This window comes from Mustela lutreola, chromosome 10 (genome assembly GCF_030435805.1).
Source record: "Mustela lutreola isolate mMusLut2 chromosome 10, mMusLut2.pri, whole genome shotgun sequence".
NCBI lineage: Eukaryota > Metazoa > Chordata > Mammalia > Carnivora > Mustelidae > Mustela > Mustela lutreola.
The window spans coordinates 70,506,444-70,523,381 of record NC_081299.1 but is presented as its reverse complement, the minus strand read 5'-3'; the positions used below and the strand labels follow the sequence as shown (position 1 = coordinate 70,523,381).

The window sequence follows — 16,938 nt, the reverse complement described above, 5'->3', positions numbered from 1 at the left end:
AGTGCATAGCAAAGGCACTAATGCAGCTGGAGAGAACGTTTAGAGAGGGAGATTGTTAAGTGAAATATGAATAATGAACGGCTAGCCAAGTTGGGGGCAGGGTGGTGTGGGGTGGAAGTTTGTAGAGAAAAATGGCCCAGAGGTATGGTGTGTGTGGGGAAAGCACTCATGTTCAGTGTGTCTAAATACAGACCATGACGGGGTGGGTGTTCAGAGATGAGGATGAAGAGCCTACAGAACAGATCTTTCAGGGCTTTTTAGGCCATGTCTAGGATTTTGGAATTTAACCTAAGAAGAAGGGAAGCATTGAAAAATTTTAAAGAAGGAAAGAAGAAGTGAGATTTTTATCTTAAAAAGTGACTTGGTCTATCTGTGGGGAATCTGAGAGATGGATGTAGAGGTAGATGGATGGGAGAGGTGAGGGTACGGGAGAAGCTGTTTTCCAGTCTAACCACCTGTGAGGGGGAAGATGGCCTTATCTGAAGTAGTAGCAGAAGGACTATACTAACAGTAAGAATATAGATTTAAGATATATTTATGATAATGTGGATAACATTGATGTACTGACAGGTTAGATTTGTAGAACAGGAGGAAAAGGGAGAGAGAAATTAAGGATAAAACTCAAGAATTGTGGCATGGGTTAATTGGATGGATGATGTATGATTCACCGTGGTAGGAAATATAGGGGCTATTAAAGGTCTTGCCGGAAGCCCGTGTGTTTGGTTTGACATGCCTGCACAGCCTCCAAATGGATCTAGGCTTAAGCATTTAGATGTATAGCATAAATGTAGAGTTCAGAAGAGAGAACCAAGCTATAGGCCTAATTTAAGACTTGTCAGCTCTTAGCTTATAATTAAAATAATTGGTGTGAATAATACATTGTAAGGTACATACTCATGTTTTGAGAAAAAAGAGTAATAAGAACTTGTAAGCTCATTTAGGTAATAAAGTGATTTATTTTAATATCTTAAATTATGTCTATGTGATTTGCTTAAATACACTAGATTAGGAAATCATAAAGAAAGTATGGTAGTCAGGAAATGTAACCTCAAGGTCTCACTTTGCCAATTGCTTTTGATCATGTAATCTTGTGGCTTTGGTTCACATGTAAAAAGAATGATCTTCTCCTATATAAGTGTCAGTGTTCCTAATAGGTCTCTAAAATTTAAAAGTTCACCTTTTTCAACTCCATGATCAAATTCCTAGATTAAGATATGAAAGAGTAAAAAAAATATATATATATATATATAATTTTAAGTTTTATGTAAAGTGAGATCCCAATTATGTAAAATGTAAGCTTAAGAAAAAAAGCCTGGAAAAAATAAATCAATGCTTCTCACTGGCTTACTGTTGTGTATTTGTTTCTTCCTATTTCCAGTTTTTAAAATAGCATGTATTTTGTGAAGAGCTGTGTGTATTTCTAAAAATTAAATATCGGTAAACTGCATATAAGGAGATCATAAGACAGAGAATTTCAGGCATTGAAATATAATAACCATTTATTTTTGCTACCAATGTAACATTTGGCTGGTTCTTGAAAAGTTTTGTATATCCCAATTCACTGTATTGAGCCTACATGCTAAAAAATGGGGTGGAGAATAGTTTTATCCGTTTCATTCCTTGCAAGTTACTATTTGGTTTATAGCTGTCTTCACTGCTTATGGCCAATGTCCAACTGGCAATGAACTACTTAGAAGGGGATTTTTGTTGAGGTGGATATGAAACTAGAATTTCCAATCCTACTTACAAAGATACTGTTTTTTTTTTTTTTTAATTTAAGATTTTATTTATTTATTTAAGAGAGGGAGAGCATGAGAGGAGAGAGGTCAGCAGGAGAAGCAGACTCCTTACCGAGCAGGGAGCCTGATGTGGGACTTGATCCCGAGACTCCAGGATCATGACCTGAGCCAAAGGCAGTCACTTAACCAACTGAGCCACCCAGGTGCCCCAAAGATCCTGTTTTAAGAAAAATGCACAGTTCCATTTTTTACTGACTTTTTCACTAGGATAGCTAGAGTTTTTATTACTGCTATTATTATTTATTTCAAGAAATTCTTGCCAAATGGAGAACCCCTCAAGAATTATTTTCCAACTTTTTAAAATTGAAAAATGATTTATATTTTGGCAACTAGGAAATTCTATAGTTCGATTAATTTCCTTTTTCTTCAGGTCAAACACTTACAGTTAGATAAGCATAAGATTTATGCTCTTTCTTTTTAAATATCACTTAATTTAAAGCTTTTTCCTAAGTTTCATAAGGGTAGGGACTGTATCTATCTTGTTTATCTATGTATCCACAGTGCCCAGTACCAGTTCCTACAGATAGTAAGTAGGTGCTCCATAAATACTGTTTAATGAATGAAAAAATAGATTCTTTTTTTTTAAATTTAAAGATTTTTGTTTATTTGACAGAGAGAAAGACAGCGAGGGAGGGAATACGAGCAGGGGGAGTGGGAGAGGGAGAAGCAGGCTTCCTGCTGAGCCGGAAGCCCAATGTGGGGCTCTATCCCAGGACCCTGGGATCAGGACCTGAGCCACCCAGGTGCCCCAGAATGAAAAAATAAATTCTTAATTAGTGATGGGTATTTGGGTTAGTAAACAACGTGTAGCTCAAATGATCACTTCTGCACACTTGTTTCAAAGATTATATACTGTAGACCTAAGTAACTGTAGTGAAAATAAAATATGATACAAATATACTTGGTTATTAACAAGCCTAAATAATAATCATGTACACAAAGTATATATTCATTGTGATGCAACATTGCTCTCTAAAGTAACTCCTGGGAATAGGCTCATGAAGGTAGAAGATACAGATTTGATGAATGTTTATACTAGATTGATAAGGAATCATTAGATATGTATTAGTTGACAATTACGAAAGGATTAAAATTTTGGATTCTTTTTCAAGTTATTTGAGGATAACGGTAACAACAATTATAAAAGTGTAAAGAGGCTAAGGCATAACAGCTCCAGTAAGGAGTACTGTTAATTTACTGTTAATCATTTAGGCTCTGTACAGCCTTGTGTGCTGCTTCTGTTTGCTGATTCAAAGTGCGCTCTGTCTAGTGAATGAGTTCCGGTGGCTTCCTAGTTCCTATGCAAGGCAGAGGTTGTGTTTGGTAGTCCTGCCTTTTGATTCATGCTACTTACTTGAGATTTCATTTTTTATTTTTCTTTGAAAAAACACAGAATGCTCTCTTAGAAAATTCTCTTCCCAAAATAAATATAGGTGAGAACTATCAGTAAAAACATTAAAAACAAATTAACAAAAACAAACTGTTTTTCTTGCTTAGCAGTGTGTAATTTCAGTTTCATATAATTATTTTAATTTTTTAATGGTATATTTTGAATAATATATAAAGTAACTTTGTAGATGACTACATTTGTAATCCTTTTATTAGAAATGTGCCATTGTATTTAATTTGAAAATTATCTAAATCATCATGAAATTGTTGATCTGTATATTTTAAAACGTTAAAATTGTCTTTCATCTTTGGTTGCTTTATGGTCTGTGAAACATCACAGTTCTAGAGTTTCATAGCTGATGACAACTTTGGTTCTTACTTGTTACAGACCCAGTTATACATGCATCTAACAAACTACTCTGTGAACAAGCACAATGAGCGTTTTGAAAGGGATGAGACGGAAAACAAAGGCAGCAAACGTTCCATCAAGTGGTTTACAGAATTCCTACAAGCAAATCAACATGATGTTGCTAAGTTTTGGAGTGATATTTCAGTAAGATTATACCATTTTCACAATTATAACTGTCTTTCTTCAGATTAATTTAAAGGATCATCAGCGTTTTATTCTTTTTAAAAAAATTGTTTTTAAAGATTTTATTTATTTATTTGACAGAGATCACAAGTAGGCAGAGAGAGAGAGAGAGAGGAGGAAGCAGGCTCCCTGCTAAGCCAAGATCCTGATGCGGACCTTGTAGATGACTACATTTGTAATCTCAGGACCCTGGGATCATGACCTGAGCCGAAGGCAGAGTCTTTAACCCACTGAGCCACCCAGGCACCCCATCATCAGCATTTTAAGTAAAGAACAGATTACATAGATTGGGCAGATAAACTATTTTCATGAGGGAAGTGAGAATTGTGACAGACCTTGATAAATGCTATTTCTATTGCTAAGGATTGGAGAGAGGGAGATTTAGGTGCAAATAAAAGCATAAGTAAAGGTATAGATGTATGAAAATAGTGGTAAGTGGCCCAGGTTGACACATATGGTATTTTGGGAATTTTGTGGGGACTTATGGCTGAAAGGACATGTGGAGGCAAAATTTTAGGTCTGAAAATCAAGGCTTAACTTGATAGGCAGTAAGGATTCATTCCTTCCAGATTTTAAGGGAGGAGAGTAGTAAGGCCAATGACTGTGAATTTAAAAGGTAAATCTGAATATTGGTATAGTACAGACCAAGAGTAGGTAGAGGAAGGCACCTAGAGATAGTTTAAGTGAAAAGAATGGCCTGAAATTAACCACAGTAGAAGAGGGGACAGTGAGGTCAGCATTGACATTAACTGAATGTCCAAAATCAGGGAGAAGTAGTCAGACATTCCTTTGCAGGTTTAAGGAGGAATTATAGGGAGAATGGGCGTGGCTTTATCTGAAATAGAGTAGAAAGGAATTTATTTTGAGACAATCTAGAGTTGAGTTTTATAGGTGAGGGAAAAGAGTTCTCTTTATTACTTTCATTCAGTCATTCCATAAACACTTAATGAACCCATAATACACGCTTGTTTCTAGCTGATAATCTGAAGATTTATGAGATACAGCTCCAATCCTCAAAAAACTTGGGAGTTTGGTAGGAAAGACCCACATAGAAGTTGTTAATAAAGTGTAATTTAACACATACAACAACAGAGTCATGCACTGGATTCTGTGGGAATGTAGAGGAAGACCAGATAGTAGCTTTCTATGGGTGGGCTTTGGAGAAGGGCTTTCTGGAGGCACTGACACCTGCACTAAACTGTTAAAAGGTCATGAGGCTCTGATAATGAGTTCCCGTAGAGACTTGTTGAACTTAAAATGTTTTCTCAGGTAGAAAGATCAAGCAGGCAGTTCAAAGTGTAGGTTTGGGGTGTGATTGATACTTAAAGCCATGGCAGTGGGTGGCATTGCAAATGGTAATAAAGAGAATAAAGGAGACAGATCTGAGAAGATAACCTTTATTAATCCCAGCAGAGGTATCACAATGGTATTCAAAGTTAGAAGAGAACTTAATATGAGAGGGCTATGCAGTATGGTTTAGCTTGCCTTTGGGGACAAATACTATATAATTTAAATAAATCTATCATGGAAAATGGACATGAAAGTTCATAGTTAATTTGGTTCTCTTAAGAAAATCAGAAAAATCAGCATCATTGTATTTTTTTGTTGTTTTTTTGGTTGATATTTTTTACACTGTATTTTCTGTATCACAAAACATAAATCCAGAGACCCTTGGGTGTTAGACAAGTAAAAAGGAGTGAAATGGTCTGCAAAGAAGTAAATAGGGTGTTTACCATGGTGATTTGAAAAGCATAAGACATCTGAAGGGTGTGGACACTACTCAGCACCAGCCTTTTGGTGCTACATGGTATTCTGGGCCCAGTGTGACTCATTCTTCTAATTTGCCAGTGAAAACTCTTAAGTCTCTTGATTTGTAAATATTGGCAACACATTCAAAACTTTTTAGAAATTCAGGGGCTCCAGCATAAATGTTTGTCCACTGAATTTTGTAAGAAGCGCACCAACTTGTTAACTTTCTACTCTATCTTCCTGATAACCTAAATACATCCAAACAAGAATTTTGAGTACAATAATGCTGTGTTTATTTATCTACTTATTTATTCTACCAATGCCAATTTTACAGAAATTCAAAAAAATATTTTAATAATAATAGTTTATTATCATAAATATCATAGATATCTGTTTAAGATGAGTTAATGAAATAATATAAAAACAGGAGGAGGTAAAGAGAGTGTCAATCAGTAAATTTTTTTTTAAAGATTTTATTTATTTATTTGACAGATAGAGATCACAAGTAGGCAGAGAGGCAGGTGGGGGGATGGGGAAGCAGGCTCCCTGCTGAGCAGAGAGCCCAATGTGGGGCTCGATCTCAGGACCCTGAGATCATGACCTGAGCCGAAGGCAGAGGCTTTAACCCACTGAGCCACCCAGGTGCCCCCAACCAGTAAATTTTTATCTTAATGTTATAGTTTGCAAATTTCATGAATTTAACTTAGGACTTTTTTCCCTAATGACCTTTTTTTTAGGGGGGTACTTTCTCTAAAAAGTGACTGTGTATGAAAACTGACATACAGTAATACCTCATATGTAGCACAGAGATATATACTTTTGTGCAGGTCAAGAATGAATAAGAAATCACTAGACAATCAAGCCACAGAAATTAAACCATTGTAATCACTCATAAAACCATCCTTACTGAATGCTTTTTATATATTTACATATATGTACAAATCTATAAATCATATTTCAAAGCAAGGCCGCTATGTTGGAAATTCTCAAAAGCGTTAGTGGAATTTGATTCATGTTTGGTTATGTTACTCCTGATTTTCACATATATCTGCAGTCTTGCCTTTGCATTCCTTACAAATGTGTGTTTTATGTAGAAAAAACACAGATTTGTAATTCAGCGTTTATTACTATTCACTCTCCCCACCCTGCGTGAGTTGTTTCAGACGATACTTATTAGCCAAGATTTTAACTTTTTTCCCTTTATTCTCCAGTGACTTCACTAATATATCCAAAGACTTATATGAAGTGGTTTTTTGGCTTTCATCTTTAGATCCTTTAGTGTTACTGTTAATTTTTTATTTTGATGAAAATTTTGTAAAACAACCTCTCATGCCATCTCTGATACTTACCCCAAATATGATCTGGATTGGGGTTCTGGGTAACAGCAAACTTAATTTCTGTCTCTCATTTTTTTTCTCTCATACAGTGAAAATTGCTGCCACCAGGTAGTAGAATGTTTGTTTCTGACCTGACACAGGAGGTGGGGTTTGGGAGGAATGATAGAATAACTATAATAATAGTAGTAGTTCACACTTATTGAAGGTTTACTCTGTTCCAGGCACTATGCTGAGAGTTTTACATGGAGTCTCATTCTGTCCTTATATCAGTCTTTTGCAGTAGGTATTACTACTACTTCCCCTTTATCTTGGGGAAAGTGAGACTCACAAAGTTAAAGCAACGTAACTGAGGTTGTACATCTAGCAAGAAGCAAAGCCAAGAATAAACCCAGAAAGCCTGATTTTAGAGCTAAGTTCTTAACTGCCTTGCTAAATTGCCTATACCTGTAGAGAGGGACTTAAAAAAACATATTCTAAGCCATTCATCTGTTGATGGACCCGCAAGACAGCTTTTCCGCAATCCGTAACTTATTCTTAAACTTCAGGAAACCAACTTTTTGTTTAATGAGCATTCATAACTCACTCTAGTAGTGTTGTGTGTCCTCGCAGAAAGTGTTGATAGCTATTTCTGTAATCGGCCGCACTCTCTTCTCAGGTAAACCTTAGGAACTGCAAAATCACTACCACATAAAGGAGCCCACCGCTCCTCGATTCTATCCCACCTTTCCAGCTTTTGTCTAAGTGGAAGTTCGATGCTGTCTGTGAAATAGTTTATCCTCCTTGTAGTTTTTCTTCCCTGCCACTCCTAAACCCTTCGGCATGGTTTCTGAGAAGGCTAACGTACGATCTTAGCCTTATTTATTTAACAGATAGAAGCCACATTTATCAACTTTTTTACTTATTCATAACTATTTTGAGCATCTCCTAAATGGCAGGCACTAACATAGGCACAAGGCCATGGCTCTCAACAAAAAAAGGAAAAGATGTGCTAATTCTGTACTGTGCGAAGTGGTGCAACATGGGATGACAGCGGCTACTGTCGACTCCAGCATCGGGGAAGTCTCTCTGAATATCAAGGCCGGGCATGGGACTATCAAGAGGGGTGTTCCAGAAAGAGGAACCAGTTATGGCCAGGTGCCCTGAGCGGGCAAGCCTGCGCGGGGTGTACTGAGCAGAGCAGGGGGGGCATGAAGTGGAATCAGAGCAGTGGCCAGGGCCACATGGCATAGAGCTTTGGGAACTTGACCAGGGCGCTGTTTGTAGGTCCAGGCCTTATTTTCAGATATGCAAACTTTTCTGTAAGACATTTTCACCTTTTTTTTTTTTTTCTTTTAATCACTATATGTGCAGGAGTTGGTTGTAAAGACTTTGATTGTAGCAGAGCCTCATGTCCTGCATGCGTATCGAATGTGCAGACCCGGTCAACCTCCAGGAAGTGAAAGTGTCTGTTTCGAAGTCCTGGGATTCGATATTTTGTTGGACAGAAAACTGAAGCCATGGCTTCTGGAGGTAAGGCATTTCTTTTAAGAAGAAAGGGAAGTTACTACTGTCCTTGTGCATGCAAACAAATGTTTTTTAAATGTGTACTTGGCATAGCTGGCTCGTTAACTGGGCAGAAAGAGGCTTGAATGGAGCATGTGGGAGGAAGAGAACAAAATTTCGAAGAATAGAACAGATCCAGGAATGGGCCAGTATGTGCTTGATACTACTTTTCCTAAACGAATGTTGAGTGAATTTCTAGGCCAGGAATTTTGAATATATGCATGGATCTGCTTTTACTGATTTGTTATCTACTTTCTCCACTGTTTTCCCAGCCTCACGGCCTCTACCATTTCATGACTTCTGGGTGTTGTCTTTCCTCTGTGTGGGTGGCTGGGCTCCAGGACCACAGCCATTCAAATTCTCCAAGAAGAGAGAGGCTCCACTGGTTCATGAATCAGTATTCAGTACCTCATACCCCAGCTGGCATGGATTCTCCCTTAAGGCCATGTAATACGCCTGGGGCTCCACTCATACCCAGCCTGTTAACTGTGTTCCTTTGGGTTTGCTGCCAGTCCCTGCTATGGTCAGAGTCATCATTACTATTCTCCTATTAAAGGTCACTTAATATTAGGAAAAGATGAGATGATATAAGGGAAAAATAAGAATAGTCTCTGTTTAAGATTTTTGTATATTTCCTTCCAGTCATATTTATGTTACATCAAAAAAAAAAAAAAAAAAAACCCAAACTTAGAAGTTACGTGGGTACTAACCCATTCAGCAACTCCTTCTCAGACCCCAGATCTGGAGTCACAGAATGCATGGGCACAGAATACTGTGCTTCGGAAACTTTACCAGGAAAACAGTACATACCTAACGCCAGTGTTGATTAGATTAGTTACACTGTGGGACATACTGCTGTAGAAGGCACAGTCACCAAGAACCTTTCATTTTAAGCTGATCATCTCTTTTTTTTGGTAATGATTTTGAAGTTGGAAGTTCCATCTGTAACTTGAAAATGCAAATTGAATGAGTGATAGATAATCAAGGGATTCAAAGTATATCTTGAAGAAAGAGCACTTTCCCAGCTTGAGGGCGTACGGGGTGTGTGTGTGTGTGTGTATGTGTGTGTGTTCATTCTCCTATGTTCCAGGAATGTATCTTATGTTTCCAATCAACTATAGGTGTCAGATGTTCAAATTTTGCTCTTGCCTGGGTCCTCAAAATAAGATAAATGTGAGGAATTTTGCTTGTCTTTTTGCTTCCTTCATTACACATATATGAAAGCACTTGGCTTTGCATCTTACTAGGGCCTGACATTTTCTTCCTTAGGTTTCCTACTTTGTCTGCAATTTTCCTTTCCTGTTCTTAACTATAGATCCATTTTTCCTGCTCCTGCTGCTTGTCCGTTGTCTTTGGTGGGGTGGGGAAGACGTGACGGCATGTGCATGAAGTGGAACTGAAAGTGTATCAGGGAATAATGACTGCAGATGATTAGTTGACCTGGTTTTAAAAGCATTTGTCTGATGAGCTTTATATGAGTTTGGCGTATCAGAATTGACTGAATGGTTGAATTTTGTATTTTTTTAAAGGCTCAAAACACCATCTTTTTGCATTAATGTTTCTTCATATTTTATTCTCTTCGTCATGTCTAGATCAATAACCATTAAAAAACTCGACAATAATCAAGAGCTAAATAACATTATTTGCATTAACATATTTTCATTTTTGATTCATTTCTTCATTTCCAGATCAGTCAGAACCATTACAGAAACTTCACAGTAACCAACAGCTATGGATAATGAAAGATTTGTTATATTAAAATAATTAAAGGAATCTTATTTAGATCTTGCTTCTTTGTGTTTTCTCCCAGCTGCAATTGTAGTGGGTCTAACATATGTTGTTAAAAACCTTTTGGCACCATCAAGTGGAATAAGATAGAAGGTGCATCTGAGAATATGATAACTTTTAGTTAACTGGAATAATTGCAGGTAATGATTCATAGTGGCAAAATTGCAGAAGTTTTCAAGCACAGAAACATTTTTTGGGGGGGAAATACAGAAATTGGGGAGGATAGGAATAACCTGTTGATACTTTAATTACCCATGAATTAATTTCAACAAGTCCTTGTGTCAGGGCGTGGTGATCCAAGAAGACAGAATACTTACCCTGGTCTAGTGGGGACTCGGATATGTGTCTTTTTTTTTTTTTTTAAAGATTTTATTTATTTATTTGACAGAGATCACAAGTAGACAGAGAGGCAGGCAGAGAGAGAGAGAGGGAAGCAGGCTCCCTGCTGAGCAGAGAGCCCGATTAGGGACTCAATCCCAGGACCCTGAGATCATGACCTGAGCTGAAGGCAGCGGTTTAACCCACTGAACCACCCAGGCACCCTCAGATATGTGTCTTACAATAATAGTTATGAGTGAAAGTAGGGAACAGGGTACCAGCACAAACAATAGAGTGATTAATCTCTCTGTGTACATGTGTTTATTTGACAGTTAAGAAAATCTTTGCAGAGGAGGGAACATCTGAGCAGAGTGCTTAGGGCTGTGGAAGGTGCAGTGGGGACTAGGGGTTAGGAAAAATGGGGGTGCGATGGGGATAAGTTACTGGGCCAAGGGAACAACGGTAATTTTGGAACATAGAATCTATTATGGATACTTTGATATATGCATAAAATGATTTTGCTTGTTTTGATAATAAAATTATGATTTGGTTGGCAAAAATACTTATTAACTTAATTTTATTTCCAATAGTGTTCATTTTTGCATGCATTTACAAGCTACTGAACTTTAAGACTCTAACATCTGCTGAGCCTTTTTGTTCTAGAATTGGGGTAGGAAATGAGAACCAAAGAAGCCATCAACATCACAGAATAGATTTTTTTTTTTAAAGACTTACTTATTTGTGTGTGAGAGAGGCAGTGGGGAGGGGAGTAGGAGGTAGGAGAGAGACTCTCTCGATGCTGGGCTCCATCTCATGATCCTGAGATAACAACCTGAGCCAAAACCAAGAGCTGAACACTTAACCCATTGGGCTACCCAGGCACCCCAGAGTAGAATTTTGACTGAATGGAACCTTAATTTTCAGAATTTCTTCTGTCTTTATTTTTTACTTTACCTTTCTCATAAAACTTTTGAAAAATCCAAAATGTGAATTGAAAAAATTTTTTTTCTACCTTTTCACATATTAGTTTACCTTGTGTGGGTACATTTCTCTGTAGACCAATTTCTTTTCTATGGTAGTTGAGGGAATATCCTGACATAGGTAACAGAGGGTCTGAGGTTACTTCCATCCTGGAGGACAGATATGTCTGGTTGAATTCCAGATGGCAATTTTGAAATGGAACACCTAAGGAATTCTATAAAGATAGATAACATTTCAGTGACCCATGCATATTGGTAACATGCATATTATTTTTGTTCCTAAATGTCTGGTTCTATTTATAATCCTGTCCTGTGTAGCAGCAGAACTATTGTTAGTTGTATAACAAATTGCAGAGATTTGAATCAGAATAGAATAGTACAGAAAATATTTTATTTTTAAAAACTTTTTCATATAAAAGATACTACTGTATCCTTTCTTCACACTTGTAAGTGGAAATACTTAGAGTTTCGAAGTAACAGATTAATAAACTCCCTTTCTTAAATTTTACCTGAAGTAAGTGGATGTTCTTACAGTTACCATGCTGTTCCCTTCTCCTTGAGACCACATCACATGGACATCATATGTCCATTACCTTCTAAATCAGAGATCAGCAAACCATAATATAGTTTGGCACATCACTATAAACGGAATACCATGGTCAAAATGATGACATGAAAGATTTTCATGATATATTTTTAAAAACTTGGATTATAGAATAATATTATTAGTATAGGTAAGTATTTGGAAGATAAAATAAAAATTATAAATATCTATGCATAACAAAAATTTATCATTTATCAAATGGTTAGCAATACACCATTTATCAGATGGATTATAATCTACTGGCTAATGGGATTACAGGTGATCTTTTTGTTGTCTGTTTGGCTTCTACATACATACATCGACTTTTTTATATTTCTTAGAGCTGCCAGTTGTGAAATGCATACTGTTAGTTATTTTGTCTCTTATGGAATAGAATTGTATAAGAAAACCCTCTTCTATGACTAATGGTGTCATATTTTTTTGAGATAGGCTATAAGGTTTGGTGGTGGTCATGAAGCTAAGCTGTAGCTTTGAACTCAGCAGTGTTCTAGCCAACTGAATTAATTAACTTTCTTAAGCACTTGCCATTCTAGTTATGTTTTCATAGCAAAAAAGACAAAGACAAAAATTCCTGCTCTTGAGGTGGTAGTGTATTGTAGTGTATTGTAAAATGGATTTCAGGGTATATGCAGTTACTGTTACTTCCTATTTTTCATCTTAATGAAATACTGGAAATGATGTTGAAAAGAATACCCACAAATGGCTTGGTTTTCCCATGAGTCCTTACACAGTAAGAGAAACTCAGAGAGGTTAATCTGCAGTTATATTTAATGATATCTTCTGAGTTATATAGTCAGTGGAAATGAAAATTGATGATTTATTGTTTGATCCAGGTAGAAAGAAAATAATTTTCTTTTTTAGGCAGCAATAGGTGAAATCATCCAGAATATCTGAAGCAGTGCAAAGAGGGCACTGAGAGTTTCTATATGCTAAATAAATATATTTAATTATTACTGTATTGGTAACATGCATATTGTTTTTGTTACATCATTATTATTATTGCTAATACTGGTATTCTAAAATTTTGTCAGGATGAGTCACTTTTAACTTCCCTAAACTTAAAACCTAGAGTGCATGAGGTGTTGGGTTGGAGAAGGTGGAGAGGGAGAGGGCACAAATACTTGCCGAAGATCCTGAGCTAAGGCAGTAGGGGGAGGGGCGCCATGAGAGCAGTCAATTCCTTGAAACTCTTTGACCTAGGGTGGTGGGGAAGGAAGATACAGCAGTAGTAACTGGACCATCTACCATGCAGATCCTTGAGATTTATTGTAGAGTCTTTCTACTGGTTTGGGATCTTACATAGTTTAACAAATATGTTTTGAATATTAATTAGCCACCAACATTTGGCTATTCTCATCTTTTCTTTGTAAATTTCAGATTAATCGTGCTCCAAGCTTTGGAACTGATCAGAAAATAGACTATGATGTAAAAAGGGGAGTGCTGCTAAATGCTCTAAAGCTGCTAAACATAAGGTAAAGTGTTTCCTCCATCTTTTGGAAGGTTTTCACCACCTTTGACATAGAACAATCACTTGTACATGGGATTGGCTTGTAATTTTTTCTTATTTTATATTTTGAATTTCTTGATTCCATTCTTCAAACCCATTTAGTGTTTTCTTTTAAAATATCTTTTCCTCTCTACAAATTGCTTTTTCTTCTCTCTATATCATGTTCTGAATCTTCAGTAAATAGGTAAATTACAGTGTTAATAATTATTCAATATAGAGTGTAAGGTTGTATTGGAGAATACCTGAGGGAAATCTCTACATTATCTTCCTCACCTCACAAGAAGAAATTAAAGCAGAGTTCATTCAGGAAGTTAAAAAAGTAACAACCCTCAGACACATGGATTTCTTACCTTTCTGTTCAGGGGTCTTCCCACTGGGTCTTGCTGCCTGGGTAAACAGAAAAAGAGGCAGTTGTTGTTAAGGCATGGTTAACCGTCCCATTGAAAAGCATAGCCAGGAATTTCTCCCCGCCCCCATGCTGGATAATAGTCCATTGTACGTATATACCACATTTTCTTTATCATTCATTTATTGAGGAACATTTAGTTTGCTTCTCTGTCTTGACTATTGTGAATAATGCTGTAATGAACACGGGAGTGCAGGTATCTCTCTGCAGCCCAATGTCCACTCCTTTGGATATGTACTTGGAAGGGGGATTGCTGCACCAACAGAATATTATTAGGTTGGTTGCAGTGTAAATGATCATGGATCTCAAATATTAAAAAATGTTATATTGTAGGAAAGCTTTTGGCTCAGTATGAAAGAAATTTGTTAGAAGTTTAATTAACTGCTTAATGAAGTTGTGAGGTGTTTACCATTGTAAGTGTTCAAATAGTGTTTAGGGTGTTGGATTAAAGGAACTCTGAGGTCATTTAAGCCCAGGGATTTTATTATTTCAATTGATTCTAATCATCATTTAAAGAACACTAAAGGAGTTGTGGGATGCTTCCAAGCAATTTATTTATTTTAAATGTTTCCAAGAATTTAGCAGATACCTGCTTAAAAAGTAGCTTTCTATGGAAAGCATTATTAAAAAAAGAGATCAATGCATGAATTTGTTTTTCTGGTTTTTTTTTTTTTTTTGATAGGTAAATTTGTTAAGAAATTTTCATATGGCCCCTTTTTTGCTTGATCAAAGAATGATTCACCTCAATTTAACTGAAATTTCAATTATCCTAAAAGAAATGAATAGAGGAGATATAGAAAGTGAAATTTTTGTTTATTTAGCTTACACAAGTGCATCAAATATTTTGGATTATTCAAACAGTATACCTATACTTTCTTTTACATTTACTATTATTATATAAGTAAACCTTATTATTTTGTTTTTGTTTTTGTTTTTTGCGTGTCTTTGCCAACCAGTTCAGGACATAATCTATGGGTGTTTTTGTCTTCATAAAAGTGAGATATACAGGGCACCTGGGTGGCTCAGTGGGTTAAGCTGCTGCCTTCGGCTCAGGTCATGATCGCAGGGTCCTGGGATTGAGCCCCGCATCAGGCTCTCTGCTCAGCAGGGAGCCTGCTTCCTCCTCTCTCTCTCTCTCTGCCTGCCTCTCTGCCTACTTGTGATCTCTCTCTGTCAAATAAATAAATAAAAATCTAAAAAAAAAAGTGAGATATACATAGTTCAAACAGTGAGAAATTTCTAGACTTAAAAATAAAGGAAAATTAGAATTCGTTTTCCTTATTTTTCTTAGTGTTGTTCCACTTAAAGAATTTAGTACAATTCTTAACACTTTCAGCATATGCTAATGAAGTTTACATTATAGATGTGCTTTTTCTCTCCATCCAGATGGAGTCTCCATGGGCATATATGTGTTAGACTTGTCTTTCAAGTCTGCACAATTTTTAAAAAATATTTTATTTATTTGACAGAGAGAAAACATAACTAGGCAGAGAGGCAGGCAGAGAGAGAGGAGGAAGCAGGCTCCCCGTGGAGCAGAGAGCTCAATGCGGATGCAGGGCTCCATCCCAGGACCCTGAGATCATGACCAGAGTCAAAGGCAGAGGCCCCAACCCACTGAGCCACCAGGCGCCCCTAAGTCTGCACAATTCTCAACACAATGTTTTACTTAGAGTGTGGCTCCATGTATACCTGAAAGCTCATTTTGTAAGGATATATGCTTTTAATCTCAAGAAAATCCCAAAGAATGTAGATTGCTCAGAGTATTCCATCACACCTCCTGGGAATACAGAACCTCAGTTTAATATAAGGAGACCCATAGATGATGGATGATTAGATGAATATGACAGACGTGGATATATATAAACATTGATTCATAGCCCCACTGTGTCTCCTCTTCTGCTCATTCTCCTCATAGGGATAAGATCAGGACTTACTTGAATTCCTGTGTTTTAAATTTCAGGACCAGTGATAAAAGGAGAAACTTGGCCAAACAAAAAGCTGAGGCTCAAAGGAGACTATATGGTCAAAATTCAATAAAAAGGCTCTTACCAGGGTCCTCAGACTGGGAACAGCAGAGACATCAGTTAGAGAGGCGGAAAGAAGAGTTGGTATGAAAATTTTTAGAATATATCCACAATTTGAATTGCATAATTCATTGGTCAGATTTTATTTGTCAAATTTCTTCATTTCTAGAAAGAGAGACTCGCTCAATTACGAAAGCAGATTTTAAAAGAAGAACATGAAAATCGGCATATGGGGAATTATAGGTAATTGTGCCTCCGTTTTCTTTTAGATTGAAAAAGTAAAGTGTCAAAAGAACTGTTCTACATTTTTAACCTTTTATACTTATTTTGAGCACTATTTGTTTCATTCCTGCTAGCCAGCTTCATGGGTGGTTGTATGAGATCTTTTAAATCTGATACTATTCTGTGACCTTATGTACTTATAATGTAGTATGTCAGGTTTTAGGTCTCAGTTTTCTTTCTGTCAGTTCAGAGTGGTTGCTCTATTTTGTTTAAACTCACATATTCAGGAACCAGACAAATAATGAAAATGTTTAAAGGAGGCAGGTATGAGATAATACAGAGGGGTGGACTGTGTTGAACTGAAACACCTCCATGGTATCCTCTGACAAGATAAAAGAGGACACCCCTTCTGAATTCCTTGTGTTCTTGGACAGAGTGCTGCCCTTCCCAAGCTTGACATTAACTTAATGTCATAAAGGGTTAGGAGAACCTGGGGCCACAGAGCTTCTCACACTCTTAGTAAAACATTCTTTTCTGCCTTAACACCATCAACAACAACTCTGAGAACACATCCTTCTCGTTATACCTCTACCTTCTTCTCTTCTTCAGAGAGGCACATTCCATCATCCCAAAAGAGAATATCAAGATGAATGCCCACATTCTTGTATATGTCAGTAACCA

General features: G+C 36.8%; 1 protein-coding gene across 8 annotated transcripts in view; it reads left to right on the top strand.

Annotated features, from left to right (window-relative positions):
• The window catches only part of TTLL7 (tubulin tyrosine ligase like 7), a 149,595-nt gene that overhangs the window by 69,236 nt on the left and 63,421 nt on the right, over nucleotides 1–16,938 (top strand). For all 8 annotated transcript variants that reach the window (XR_009345051.1, XM_059135639.1, XM_059135633.1 and 5 more), the window contains 5 exons: nucleotides 3,577–3,741; nucleotides 8,217–8,375; nucleotides 13,476–13,570; nucleotides 15,972–16,119; nucleotides 16,205–16,278. Coding sequence is in view for 7 of the 8 variants with exons in the window: in XM_059135639.1 (XP_058991622.1) it covers nucleotides 3,577–3,741; nucleotides 8,217–8,375; nucleotides 13,476–13,570; nucleotides 15,972–16,119; nucleotides 16,205–16,278 (641 nt within the window). In the remaining variant the exon portion in view is untranslated. The remainder of the gene's footprint in view (nucleotides 1–3,576; nucleotides 3,742–8,216; nucleotides 8,376–13,475; nucleotides 13,571–15,971; nucleotides 16,120–16,204; nucleotides 16,279–16,938) is intronic.